The following is a 13,275-nucleotide window of genomic DNA, read 5'->3' as shown; positions in this document are numbered from 1 at the left end:
CTGACAGTGAATACAGTTACATCTGCATTGAGATCTATGGGAAAGACACCAGTAAAGAGGGTTGGACATTGTGGTCAAAGCGCTCATTCGAATACCTGATGCTCGTGCATTACTGCGCTATGTAAGCACAAACAGAAGAGCAGCTCTTTCCCAGGTGACTGAGAATGTCAATGCAGGACGTGATCAGACTGTGTCAGCAGGAACAGTCTGTGGAGAACGACACAGAGAGTTATTATAGTAGGGCTGTGTCACGGATAGTGTGTTTAATTAGAAACGAAAGTGTCCAATCGAGAGGAGGCCATCGTGCTAATTTGGTGTGGAGAAAAGTAATCTGGTCAGATGAGTCATCCTTCACCATATTCTCCACAAGTGGGCACTGGTCTACAGCCCCTTCAGCACAGCTGTCAGTCCCCATGGCTGTACAGAGCACACTGGGGCTCAGGGCTCCTCCAGGGCAGGGTGCTCTGCTCCAGACACTGCAGAGAGAGAGATGGTCAGGGGTGTATTGGAGCTGTGTGTCAGTGTGCTGTTGTGACACAGTCAGGGGTGTAGTAGAGCTGTGTGTCAGTGTGCTGTAGTGACACAGTCAGGGGTGTAGTGGAGCTGTGTGTCAGTGTGCTGTAGTGACACAGTCAGGGGTGTAGTGGAGCTGTGTGTCAGTGTGCTGTAGTGACACAGTCAGGGGTGTAGTGGAGCTGTGTGTCAGTGTACTGTTGTGACACAGTCAGGGGTGTAGTAGAGCAGTGTGTCAGTGTGCTGTAGTGACCCAGTCAGGGGTGTAGTGGAGCTGTGTGTCCGTGTGCTGTAGTGACACAGTCAGTAAGAGGCCTCAGTGCTGTGGAGTGACAGAGGTGTGTGGTCTGTCTCCTGTTAACCTGATCACACTGACTTACTGCCGGGTGGACGTTCTTTACTGTGTCTCCTCCTGACTGGCAGTGTGGCTTCCTCTCTCTCTGTCTTCTCCTCCTCTTCATCCCTCTGTTTCTCTCCTCCTCTCTCCTCACTCCTCTTCCCTCCCTTCTCCTGCAGTCCTCCTGTCTCCCTCCTGTATTGAAATACACTCAGTCCTACCACCATCTCCTCTATCTTGTCCAGCAGCTCTGTGACCTGAGTGCCGTCGCCCCTGTCCCTGTTGTTGAGGACATGATACCTGTTCCCACATTTCTCCACAAGCCACTGGAGCTCCTCCCCTCCTCTCTCAATGTGCTGCTCAATGGTTGTGTCTCTCAGTCTGTCCCCCCCAGTGAACAGCACTATAGTGTGTCTCCAGACTCTCTCACTGAGGAGCTCCAGATGTTCCTGTGCTGTTCTCCTCTGTCTCTCTATGAATGAGTAACTCCCCACAGGAATGGCCAGGAGGAGAGCGTGGGGTCCCGGGGGGCACAGAGACACACTGCGCACAATCTCCTGTTTAACACACTCTGGAGTCGCCTGTACAGAATCACTCAACCAGCCTGGTGTGTCGACCACTGTGACCTGCCTCCCGGCCACTTCACCCTGGCTCTTCTCACTCTGCTCAGTCCATCTCTCAGTGTTAAACGCCTCTCTGCCCAGGATAGTGTTTCCTGATGAACTCTTCTCAGCCCATCTCTTCCCCAGCAGCACAATCCTCAGCTCTGAGAGACGCTGTGTCTCAGGGGAAGCATTCTGTCTCCCCCCTGTCAGAGAGAAAAAACACAGTTTATATCCCTCTTCAGTCCCACTGCCTCTCCCTCCATCCCTCCATCTCCCACACTCGTTCCCTCCCTGTCTCCCCTCTCTCTCCTCCTCTCCCTTCTTCTCTTACTGATGCTGCGCTCTCTATACCTCTCCTTCATTCTTTTTTCTGTGAATAAATGGATGTTGAGATAAAAAATAAAACAATTGAAAGCAAAATGTAAAGAATTGTAAACAAAAGCTACTTAAAGCAGCTGTTGAGACCAAGAGGTAAACAGAAGTATTTACAAGTTGCCACAGAGAGACACAGGACAGTACAGGTGAGAGGCAGCCATCTTGTTGTTTGACTAGTTTCAGACCAGTCTTAGCATTCCTCATTTGGTTTTAAGTTTGCCTTAATTGAAGTTAGCATTGTCTGTAGTTTGCCTAAAAGTCAGTTCAGTTCAGCTGCTGAGTTGGTGAAAGTAAACAGGTTGTAGAAGGGAGTTTCTGTCTAGGACTAGCAGGAATTCTGTTGCAGGAGGAGCCAGGTGGGGCCAGTTGGGTGTGAATTGGGGGTAGGTAGACATAAGCTACTTAAAGCAGCTGTTGAGACAGAGCTGTGCTGTTTCTCGGTCACTAAAAGTAAAGCAGTTGACTAGGGAAACGGAAACCAAGAGACTTAGGGAAAAACAAAAAACAAACAAAAGAAAAAACGAACATTGAGAAGCATGTGGCCACTACAGTGTCAGGTTTGCAAAATTATTGCCTTCCTGGATTAACTAATCCAAGAAGGCTTCATTTGTGAACGTTGTCGGCAGGTTGAAATCCTAGAGATCAAGGTTTGTGATCTTGAGGCTCAGCTTGCCGATCTGCGCTGTATTAGGGATATAGAAGAATTGGTCAATCAGCCCATGAGAGAGATGGTGTGCACGCCAAAACCTAGGAGATTGGAGACCTTAGAGCAGGACAGTGTAGAGAACTGCTGGGTTACAGTAGGTCGTAACCGCAGAAAAGGGCGTGCACAACCCCTAGAGACACCACAAGAGCTTGAATTGCCCAACAGGTTCCAACTGCTGGACACCGAGTTGGACATTGATAGCTCAGAGGGTGATGGGGGGGCAGTTGAGCACCAGAGCACCACAGAAGAGGGAGGTAGTTATAGTAGGAGACTCAATTCTTAGAGGTGTAGATCACACAGTGTGTTCTAGTGACGAGGAGACCAGCATGGTATCTTGCCAGCCTGGTGCTCAGGTTGCAGATCTCCCTAAACTAGTAGACGGACTACTGGCCAAAGCCAGGGGAATCCACTGGTCATGGTCCACATTGTAACCAATGACATAGGAAAAGGAAGGGCAGAGGTTGTGCAAGACAAATTTAAAGAGTTAGGAAAGAAACTAAAGAGCAGAACCTCCACGGTAGTTTTCTCTGAAATACTTCCAGTACCACGTGCCAGGCCAGGGAGACAGGCAGAGATTAGAAAGTTTAACATGTGGTTGAAAGCTTGGTGTAGGGAAGAGGGGTTTAGGTTTATGGAGCATTGGTCTTTCTTCTGGGATAGATGGGACCTGTACAAACCGGACGGTCTACATCTAAACAGAAGGGGGGCTAATGCATTGGGAGAGCGTATGTGCAGAGTAATTGAGAATCATTTAAACTAGGAACCAGGGGGGCAGGGAGCTCTGACAATGGGAGATGTTCCTCTAAGAAAAGAAAACCAAGGGAAACTGCTAGTAGGAAAGTCCTGAAATGTTTGTACCTCAATGCCAGGAGTATAAGGAAGAAGATGTTAGACCTTGAAGCCACAGTGTTGGTGGGTGACTATGATGTTGTAGGAGTGACAGAAACATGGCTTACAGAAAATGTTGGGGATGAATACAAGTTGGAAGGATACACACAGTTTATGAGAGACAGGCAAAATCGAAGAGGGGGTGGGGTAGCATTATATGTGAAAAATGACATTGAGGCAGAAGAACTGAAATTAGATCCCAGTAATGGAACAGAATCTTTGTGGTCAAACGTTTGAATAACGGATCTGGAGGATCAGTGGTAGGAGTGAGTTACAGACCACCCAACTCAGATATTCAGAAAGATGCTGCATTGTACAGTGTAATCAGGACTGCATGTAGCAAGGATGTGGCTGTTATAATGGGGGATTTCAATTTCCCAAACATAGTCTGGGAAAGCCCAGTGGGGACTACAGAAGTAGAAATAGAAATGGTTGAGATGGTAAATGACTGCTTTCTAACTCAATTTGTCAGGGAACCAACCAGGGAGAGAGCATGTATTGACTTGATCTTCTCAAATGACCAAGATAGAGTCAGGGGGACAGTAGTTAGAGAACCAATGGCAAACTGTGATCACAATATGGTTAGCTTTGAGGCATTCTTTCAAAAAACAAGGACCAAGTCTAAAACAATTTTAGAAAAGCAAACTTTGAAGGTATGAGGCAGCACTTAGAAGAGGTAGACTGGAGCACATTGGATACAGCGTCAGTTGAAAATGGATGGGTATATTTTAAGAATATACTACTTGAGGCTTAGGAGAAATTTGTACCAAAACTTTGCAAATTGAGTACCAACAAACACTGGCCAAAATGTTTTAATAGAAGTATGCAAAAAAACATCCAGAGAATGAAAATGTTGTGTAGCGCATACAAAAGGGACAGAGATTAAACAAAATACATAGAATATGTTGAGCTGCAAAGAGATCTTAAGAAAGGGATCAGGAAAGCAAAGAGGGAAATAGAAAGAAACATAGCTCTTAAGAACATAAGAAAGTTTACAAACGAGAGGAGGCCATTCGACCGATCGTGCTCGTTTGGTGTTAATATTAATATCTAAGTGATCCAAGGATCCTATCCAGACTATTTTTAAATGTTCCCAAACTTTCAGCTTCTACCACATCGCTGGGTAGTTTATTCCAGATTGTGACGCCTCTCTGTGTGAAGAAGTGTCTCCTGTTTTCTGTCTTGAATGCCTTGAAGCCCAATTTCCATTTGTGTCCCCGGGTGCGTGTGTCCCTGCTGATCTGGAAAAGCTCCTCTGGTTTGATGTGGTCGATGCCTTTCATGATTTTGAAGAATTGAATCAAGTCCCCACGTAGTCTCCTCTGTTCCAGGGTGAAAAGGTTCAGTTCACTCAGTCTCTCCGAGTAGGACTTTCCCTTCAGACCTGGAATAAGTCTGGCTGCTCTCCTCTGAACTGCCTCTAAAGCAGCGATATCCTTCTTGAAGTGTGGTGCCCAGAACTGTACACAGTATCCAGATGAGGTCTAACTAGTGCATTGTACAGTCTGAACATCACTGCCCTTGTTTTAAATTCTACACTTTTGACAATATACCCTAACATTCTGTTTGCCTTTTTTATTGCTTCCCCACATTGTTTGGATGGAGAGAGTGAGGAGTCCACATAGACTCCTAGGAGCTAAAACTAATGCAGAGCTTTTTTCAATATTACAACAGCAAGAGGTCAATATAGGAGGAAGTGAAACAGATAAAGGGCAAAAATTGAGGTATCTTGGAAAACGAACAAGATGTGGCAAATGTTCTAAATGAGTTTCACAGAGGTTTTTACAAAATAAAAGACAGATAACATGCCACAGGTTAACAATCAGTCCAGTCAAACCCTAAGAGAGATCAGGATAAATGAGGAGGAGGTACTAAAGGGACTAGCAGAATTAAAAACAAACAAATCACCTGGGCCAGATGGGATATTTCCAACAGTACTTAAAGAAATGAGGGACATTATTTATAGGCTGCTAACTCAAATATTCCAAATAACAATTAGAACAGGGGATGCCAGGAAATTACAGACCAATCAGTCTCACCTGCATCATCTGTAAAATGTTGGAAAAAATTATTAGATAGAAAATAGAGGAGCATCTTAATGAAACCCATATTCTTGGAGATAGTCAACATGGGTATATAATTTTTTGAACATGCAACTGCAGCTGTAGATCACGTGAAAGCATATGATATGATATACTTAGATTTCCAAAAAGCTTTTGATAAGGTTCCACACCAAAGACTGATCCTCAAATTGGAAGCTGTAGGCATTCAGGGTAATGTAAGTAGATGGATTATGAACTGGTTGCTGTCTAGGAAACAGAGGGTGTCGATTAGAGGAGTCACTTCTAACTGGAGTGAGGTTGTTAGTGGAGTTCCACAAGGATCAGTACTAGGGCCTGTGCTTTTTCTAATCTATATTAATGATCTGGAAATACTGGGTTCACTTAAAACACAGTGACCCAGATTCATACCACTACAAGGCCCTTCAAAGCCAAGAGCTCGGCTCACAAAATAGTCCCCTTGGCCAACTAGTGCTGAAGCCACATGGAGCCACACGGACATCAGTCAGCTTCAGGACAGCACTGCACAAACACTATCAATCAGAGCCAAGCACATCACAGAGCACATGACACACTCCTGTCTGGAACATTGACATAAAGAAACCAACACACAAAACACAATGCAGTGCTATCGGGTCCTAAACAGAAAATATATCCTGGCAACATACCTAACCGAGGTAAAAGATTTAAGACAAAGGCAAATCCTGACCAAGTACCGGTTCAGTGACCACAGCCTGGCCACAGAGACTGGCCGACACGGGCAGAGCTGGCTGGCCAAATAAGAGTGGCGCTGTGGTCACAGAGAAAGAGATAAACCCCGTTGACACTGAAACCATTGCCAGCAATTTGCCGGCAAGGTCTGTGTGAATGGATCATTGCCGGCAATCTCTGTTTTCTGTGTGAATACATCCTTGCAATTTTCCGCCATTCAAAGCCAGTGTGAATGGGGAGCAACAGGAAAAAAGCAGGCAAACGTTGCCGGCATTTCAGTGTGAATGGGGCTATAGAGAGACAGAGACAGAGAGAAAGAGAAACGGGAATCTGAGGAAACAGCATTTACTCAGTGAAGGTTTCTTAGAAATGGGATAAAGCAATAACAAGTGCTTTGGGAAATTATAATGCTGTAATTTAACTTTGCCGGTCATTTCCTTTACAAAGAGTTTGATGTCCCAACAGTAATAAAACAAAATCTCTAAATACACTGAGTAGGTAAGAGATAAACTATTGATCAGTTCAATCTGGCTTCGGTAACACATACCAATGTAGATTGGACTTCAATAGGAGGAAGCTGAGACAATGAAGACCTATGAGCCACACAGGCAGACACCTGTCTTAGTGCTCACACAAACTCTTTGTTAGGGAAATGATTGGCTGTACACATTCCATGAAACTTTCCTAACATACTTGGGAATCATTAGATATAATATAGTAATTATATAACAATATTAAAAAGTTTCTAATCTAACAAAAAATTATATTCGCTTTACAAATACTAATAGTATCATATCTAATAATCAGCATCCACTTTACTGCCGGGAAATAATTATTCTACTTTAAAATGTAAGTCTCGTTTCCTTCCAGTATTCCAAAGCATTCCCGGAGTTTTGAGGTCAATACACAGTTGCTGCTGGGAAATTAATTTTGCTCATCCAAGTTTTCGTGTTTAAGAATACGCATGCGCAGCATTGCACAGAAATCTAAGAGACGGAAGCAGAAAGTGGGCTGGGAACTATTGTATCCTACAGCGGCTAACTTGGACAGGTTTGTTTCAGAGTCAGACTCAGCGAAGTATGTGTATCATAAACACAGCCACTGACTCCAGTGTGAGTGAATAGGATTCAATCAATGAGTTTTGCTCTCGCTTTAAAATTATTTGCTTTCAAGTTTTTTTGTTTTGTTTTGATATCATTCATTCTGTTTAGAAGAACATGAAAGGAACATGAGAAAGTTTACAAACGAGAGGAGCCCATTCGACCCATCGTGCTCGTTTGGTGTCCATTAATAACTAAGTGATCAAGGATACTATTGTATCCTACACCTGTAACTATTGTATCCTACACCTGTACTGTTGTATCCTACACCTGCAACTATTGTATCCTACGCCTGTACTATTGCTTCCTACACCTGTACTGTTGTATCCTACACCTGTAACTATTGTATCCTTCGCCTGTACTATTGTATCCTACACCTGCAACTATTGTATCCTACACCTGTACTATTGCTTCCTACACCTGTACTGTTGTATCCTACGCCTGTACTATTGTATCCTACGCCTGTACTATTGTATCCTACATCTGTACTATTGTATCCTACACCTGTACTATTGTATCCTACAGCTGCAACTATTGTATCCTACACCTGCAACTATTGTATCCTACACCTGTACTATTGTATCCTACAGCTGCAACTATTGTATCCTACACCTCAGGACTCAGTGCTCTCCCTTCAGCATTTTCTGCTTTCATGTCTTTTTGTTGACAATTCTATACATTTTGCTTTTTTTTTTTTTTTTTTTTTAATTCACTTTTACTCGAAAATGTTGTTACGTTTTCAATTAAATGTTTGTTGTTTACAATATATTTTATTTTTAATGTGTTAATTATTGTTAATTTGAGCCTATAACCTTCTCTCTCTCCTGCTCTTCCCCTTCTCCCTCCCTCTGCTGTGTGTTGTAGTGTGTGTGTGTATAGTGTGTGTGTGTGTGTGTGCGTGTGTGTGTGTAGTGTGTTGTGTGTGTGTGTGTGTGTGTGTGTGTAGTGTGGTGTGTTTGTGTGTGTGTATGTGTAGTGTGTGTGTGTGTGTATTGTGTTGCTGGTGTGTTGCTAGTGTATTCTCTACAGTCACTCCAGTCAGACATTTGCCCATCAGCTGTATCTCAGTCCCTCTAATAACTCTCTCAGTGGGACTCAGCGGACACTTTAACTTGGGGACGGGAGGACAGAGGGACAGTCTCTCCTGAGGGACACAGAGGAAAGAAACACAGAGCAGCGACTCACCACCAAGGGAGGAGGAACCACCGCCGCTTGCCATCTCACTCTCTCAGTCTTAGATCAGCTGTTGAAGAGTTGAAAAGTTACTCTCCTTCTCTTTCTCTCTCACAGAGAATCCTCTCTCCCTCCAGAGGTCACTGGTCACACACACAGTCCTTATCTGGCCCCTCTGTTGCAAAGGGGCTCCAGGTGTCCAGAGGCTCAGTAATGAGTCCCTGTAGAAACCAGACGAGCTCAGGGTTCAGATCCAGGCATTTCAGTGGCTCCTCCAGATGTTCAGGCCAGCTGCTGCTGCTCTCTGTCCGCAAGTCCAGCGTCTCTGTGAACAAGAGCACAGCTGGTTACTGGGGGACAGTGTTGGACATACGGCCTGGCCTGTCTCTGAGGACCCCAGGGATAAAGAGCCCCAGTTTAGGAGGCATTTGTTTGAGCTCCTGCTCCAGTAAAGAGAGATGCTAATCTCAGGTGTTTCATTAGTGGCCATATCACACTCAACCTCTTTGTAATCCTTGGCAACACAAATCTTTATTTTATAGGATATTGGGAAAGCTCTATACACTGATATCTATGGTACCAGTATGACACAATAGTTGCCAGTGAAGAACACTCCCCAGTCCAGCTCAGTCCTGTCAGATTATTATTATTATTATTATTATTATTATTATTATTATTTATTTATTAGCAGACGCTCTTATCCAGGGCGACTTTTGCGCAACTGTCTGACCTGAAATATGAATAACACCGTGTAACAATTTTATTTTTTTTGTTCCTGGGAAGTGTTATTTCCTAATTGCCTATGCCTCAAAAGTATAGAAAATGGCTATTATTCCCACAAACTTTGACTTTAACAAAATATTTAGAAGTGAGTATTTTTTTGAGATTTATGATTATATTATTACTAATCTCGTAAACTACTCATTTCTAAATCTTTTGTAGTCATTTTTGTATTACTTTAGTATAAATACATGTTAATTTGGATTCATATGGTTTTTTTTTCTGACTTTATGTGAACGAAAAGACACAAATTTGTCCGTTCTCTCATTGGAAATAGGTACATTTCAAAATATCACTGTCCTGGTCACAAAAGCAAAGTTTGTTGGGAATAACAGCCATTTTCTATACTTTTGAGGCATAAGCAATTAGGAAATAACACTTACTACCCAGGAACAAAATGTGTGTTACATAGTGTAATCACTGTGTGTGTCTATATCAGTATATTGTGTCTGTATGTGTGTGTGTGTCTATATCAGTATATTGTGTCTGCGTGTGTCTATATCAGTATATTGTGTCTGCGTGTGTGTTCACACACTTGGAGGCACACAGTCCATTGTACCACAGATATCAGTGTGTAGAGCATGTCCCTGGACAGTCCAATATGAGTCTTTCTGATTGGACACGATCGTTTAGCAGGACCTGGGTGCGTCTGTTCAAACATAATGGCAATCAGAGCACTTTTATACCAGACAGAGTCACACTGGATCTCTGCGCTGCACAGTGACCTGCAGACCTCACTTCTCTCACAGCCGCTCTGAGTGAATCCCGCTGTCCTGATCCAGGGAGAGGAAGAGGAGATGGGGTTTCTGCTCCTCCTCCTCCCTCCTGGTCCTGCCTGAAGCCAGAAGAGGCCCAGTCTGCAGCCTGCTGTACAGAAGCCCTCCTGCGGTCTGTGTTCATGGTCACCTCTCTGTCTCTCCTCAGCTCTGACTGTGGACACCTGAAGTCTAATTCTTGTGAATTCTTGTAAACATTATTTAAAAGCAATGCAGCCAGAACAATCACATCTTTCTGTTTGCCTTTAACCTGCTGATGCACTGCATTGATTGAAAGCACATTACATCCCAAATACATACCTGGACTAATGGCATGGACTCCCTTGATTTATCCATTCAGTGTAATAGCACATCATCATGAGTTAAACTGGCTGCCTGTATGTTATTGGTTGGGACAGTTTGTACAATAAATACACAGAAAGGTGTAAATCTGCCTCTCTGCAATACGGTCATGTGACCATGGCTCCTGTCCTGTGGCGCTGTTCAATATTCCCAGAACAACCTTATTGCGGAGGTTCCTGCCCCACTGTCTCAGCAAGTCAGGCCTGTGGAGAAAGTGAAACTCATTTGCTGTCTGTTCTGTCTGAATATCATGTTATATTGATAGAGAGCAATAAAACACACCAAGGAGATTAAGACACAGGAGTTGTTGAGTCCAGAGTCCAGAGTCCCCGTGTCATTCAGGGCTGAATAAAGCAGTGAGTGAAATACAGGTGAGCAGACATGCCTTATACACTCACCTGCACAAACAGCATCACACTCTCCCAAACTGCGTCACACGCCTCAGACCTGAACAATACTGACCAGCTGTGTCAGATGTCTTCATCAGTCCACAGCCGCATGTCTGTCCCAGTCCCCTATCTCTCTGAGTCATAAGGACACTAACTGTGTGAAGAGCAATAAAACAGGTCCAGAGTCCAGAGACCAGTGTCCCAGTCTGTCCCAGTACAGAGACACGGCTCCAGGTCAGCTGACAGTGTAGTCCCAGCAGCCCAGCAGCAGAGTGACGTCTCAGAAACCCAGTCTGTGTGTGTGTGTGACCAGTCACAGAGAGTCCTGCACTCATACCAGTACGCATGAGTGCAGTGCTGATCCAGAGGGACTGGACTGGACAATAAGAGCCTTATGAGCCTCAGCTTCACAGCGAGAGAGAGGTTTTCTAAAATGTGTTTCTCTGACAAAACACTCCAAACCAGCAACACGACAGCTAAGAAAGACCCGAGTGAACCTGCTGCTCTAGTCAGCAAGAGGATTAGACTGCTCTCTCCACCTGGACTCATATAACATACTGTATAGACCACACACACCTCACACTGCACAACACACACTATAACACACTGCATGAACCACACACACCCTGTATAACACACTGTATAAACCACACACACCTCACACGGCACAACACACTCTATAACACACTGTATAAACAACACACACCCTGTAAAACACACTGTGTAAACCACACACACCCTGAATAACACACTGTATAATCCACACACCCCTCAGCCCTGACCTTGTACAGGCGTCTCAGTTTGCTCCACTCCTCCTGCCCTGTGGTTGGTCTGATAGAGCAGAGAGGTCCCGCTGTGTCCCCTGTGTCCCTCCAGCCTCTCTCTCACATCATGGCCGTCTCTCCTGCACAGACACTGAGTCTCCCTCTGCAGCTGAGCTCCACAGTCCTCTGAGTGACTCTGGCCCCTGGATCTCAGCTCATATTGACACATCAGACACAGAGGACTGACCCGATCACAGCCCGGCTCGGCCCTCTCTCTCTGGGTCTCTGGGTGTCGGTATAATGTGGCTCAGAGTGAGCAGCAGACGAGACACACACACAGTGCTGTGTAACACACAGGGCTCAGCACAGGACAGAGTCCACAGTCTCAGGGTTTCAGGGGCATTACTCAGTCCCTCTCAGACTCCAGTGTGTCAGACAGGGCAGCACTTAATGACTGACAGGTGATAAGGCTAGTTAGTTAGTAAGACAGTAACTAACAAACAGTAGCTGCCGTGCTAAGGTTACGAATACAGGTGCAAAAAAAAATACAATTAAACATTTAGAAATCCGCGGGTCCATGTCCGCCTGCTGGGGACAACAAGTCAAGAACACAAGTATTGAATAAATAGCGCCCATATTTCACACATACTTCCACATTATTGTACATTGTCCACAGCTGCTCTGTATTGCTGAGCGAGCTGCAGGGAGAGCAGACGCTCTGTTGTTTTATGTTTGCTGTTACGAGCTCCCCCCCTTCTTGGTCTAGGATCTAGGGGTAGAAAGTGGGGGGGGAGACGCAACATAATGCGCCTGCACAAGTGGCTGGGAAAGTGTGGTGAGAGGAGCGAGCAGTGGGGAGACAGATGGGGCCACGGACAATGGGGTAAAATAATAAATATTTATTGTTGACACAACAGTACTGAAGACCGGGGCATGACAATTACCCCGGATAAAACACAATAATGAACAATAACACAGATCCAAAGGGAGGACGAACACACAGGTGCCAAATCAAAGAAATAAACAAAACCCCAACCTATTTAAGCCCTTACGGCAGAACCCACCTAGTCTAGTCCTAAAATACACATTGCGGTACCCTGTGATGGACTAACCTGGTGTATTTCAACAAACCCAATCCTGCGTGATGAATATGTAAGCCCTGGGGCGTCTTACCTACCTACCTCGCCCTCCCCAGACTGACTACAGGGATGGGTGACAGTGGGATTGACACAGATAAGATACACCAACAATACACACGAAACCCGCAGGTATAACAATAGCACATGCACAAAGCTCTGGACAGCACAGACAACACACTCAAGTAGGGTTCAAGTAGTCACGGAGCCTCCTCTGATTGGATGACCAAGGACATCACAGGAAACAAATGGACCAATGACGAGTGACGATGGAGGAACCCAGAGAGAGAGACAGCGGGGGAAACACAGCGCCAACAAGAAAACAACGACACCGCACAGACTGCACAAGTGCAGGGTCATAAAATTTGCATTGGTTGAAGTCTATCTAGTTTGCCTCGGTGTCAGGACATACTTGCCCTGGACACACAGGTCTCCAGTCAGACTGAGTCAGGGGCTTCACTGTGCATATATCCGCCCAGGAGGGGGAGTTCAAACTGAAAGAAAGCGGCTCTGGAACTGAAGCACTGTGATCCATCACTAGCGGGTCTGATCAGTGATGGACCTCTGAGGAAGGAGGGTTTGTGCTGTTTGAGCAGTAATAGCTTGTGTTCACCTAGAAA

The 13,275-nt window shown here is 44.9% G+C and overlaps 1 protein-coding gene across 3 annotated transcripts; it reads right to left on the bottom strand.

The window, feature by feature from the left end:
- Positions 1–248: 248 nt before the first annotated feature.
- Positions 249–11,915, bottom strand: LOC136764162 (GTPase IMAP family member 4). Of its 3 annotated transcripts, XM_066717978.1 has the most exons (5): positions 11,538–11,915; positions 10,325–10,569; positions 8,481–8,793; positions 894–1,658; positions 249–476 (listed from the first exon to the last, which is right to left on the bottom strand). In XM_066717978.1, exons 3-5 carry the CDS (start codon positions 8,512–8,514, stop codon positions 439–441), a joined length of 837 nt encoding a protein of 278 aa, XP_066574075.1. In that variant the 5' UTR covers positions 8,515–8,793; positions 10,325–10,569; positions 11,538–11,915; the 3' UTR covers positions 249–438. The 3 variants fall into 3 exon arrangements, with proteins under 3 accessions (XP_066574075.1, XP_066574076.1, XP_066574078.1); XM_066717979.1 differs by lacking the exon at positions 10,325–10,569; XM_066717981.1 differs by lacking the exons at positions 10,325–10,569; positions 11,538–11,915 and adding an exon at positions 10,765–11,529.
- Positions 11,916–13,275: the final 1,360 nt, after the last annotated feature.

This window comes from Amia ocellicauda, chromosome 12 (assembly GCF_036373705.1).
Source record: "Amia ocellicauda isolate fAmiCal2 chromosome 12, fAmiCal2.hap1, whole genome shotgun sequence".
In the NCBI taxonomy this organism is placed as follows: Eukaryota; Metazoa; Chordata; class Actinopteri; order Amiiformes; family Amiidae; genus Amia; species Amia ocellicauda.
The sequence above is the reverse complement of the archived record's forward strand: the minus strand, read 5'-3'. Positions and strand labels throughout refer to the sequence as shown.

What these genes read in the sequence shown, in the direction of transcription:
- LOC136764162 (XM_066717978.1), bottom strand. Translation starts at nt 8,514, where the DNA reads ATGGCAAGCGGCGGTGGTTCCTCCTCCCTTGGTG. An exon ending in TGGTTCCTCCTCCCTTGGTG is followed by an intron (nt 1,659 to 8,480) that starts GTGAGTCGCTGC and finishes TCTCTCTGACAG; the next exon opens with GGGGGAGACAGAATGCTTCC. An exon ending in TAAAGAACGTCCACCCGGCA is followed by an intron (nt 477 to 893) that starts GTAAGTCAGTGT and finishes CTCTCTCTGCAG; the next exon opens with TGTCTGGAGCAGAGCACCCT.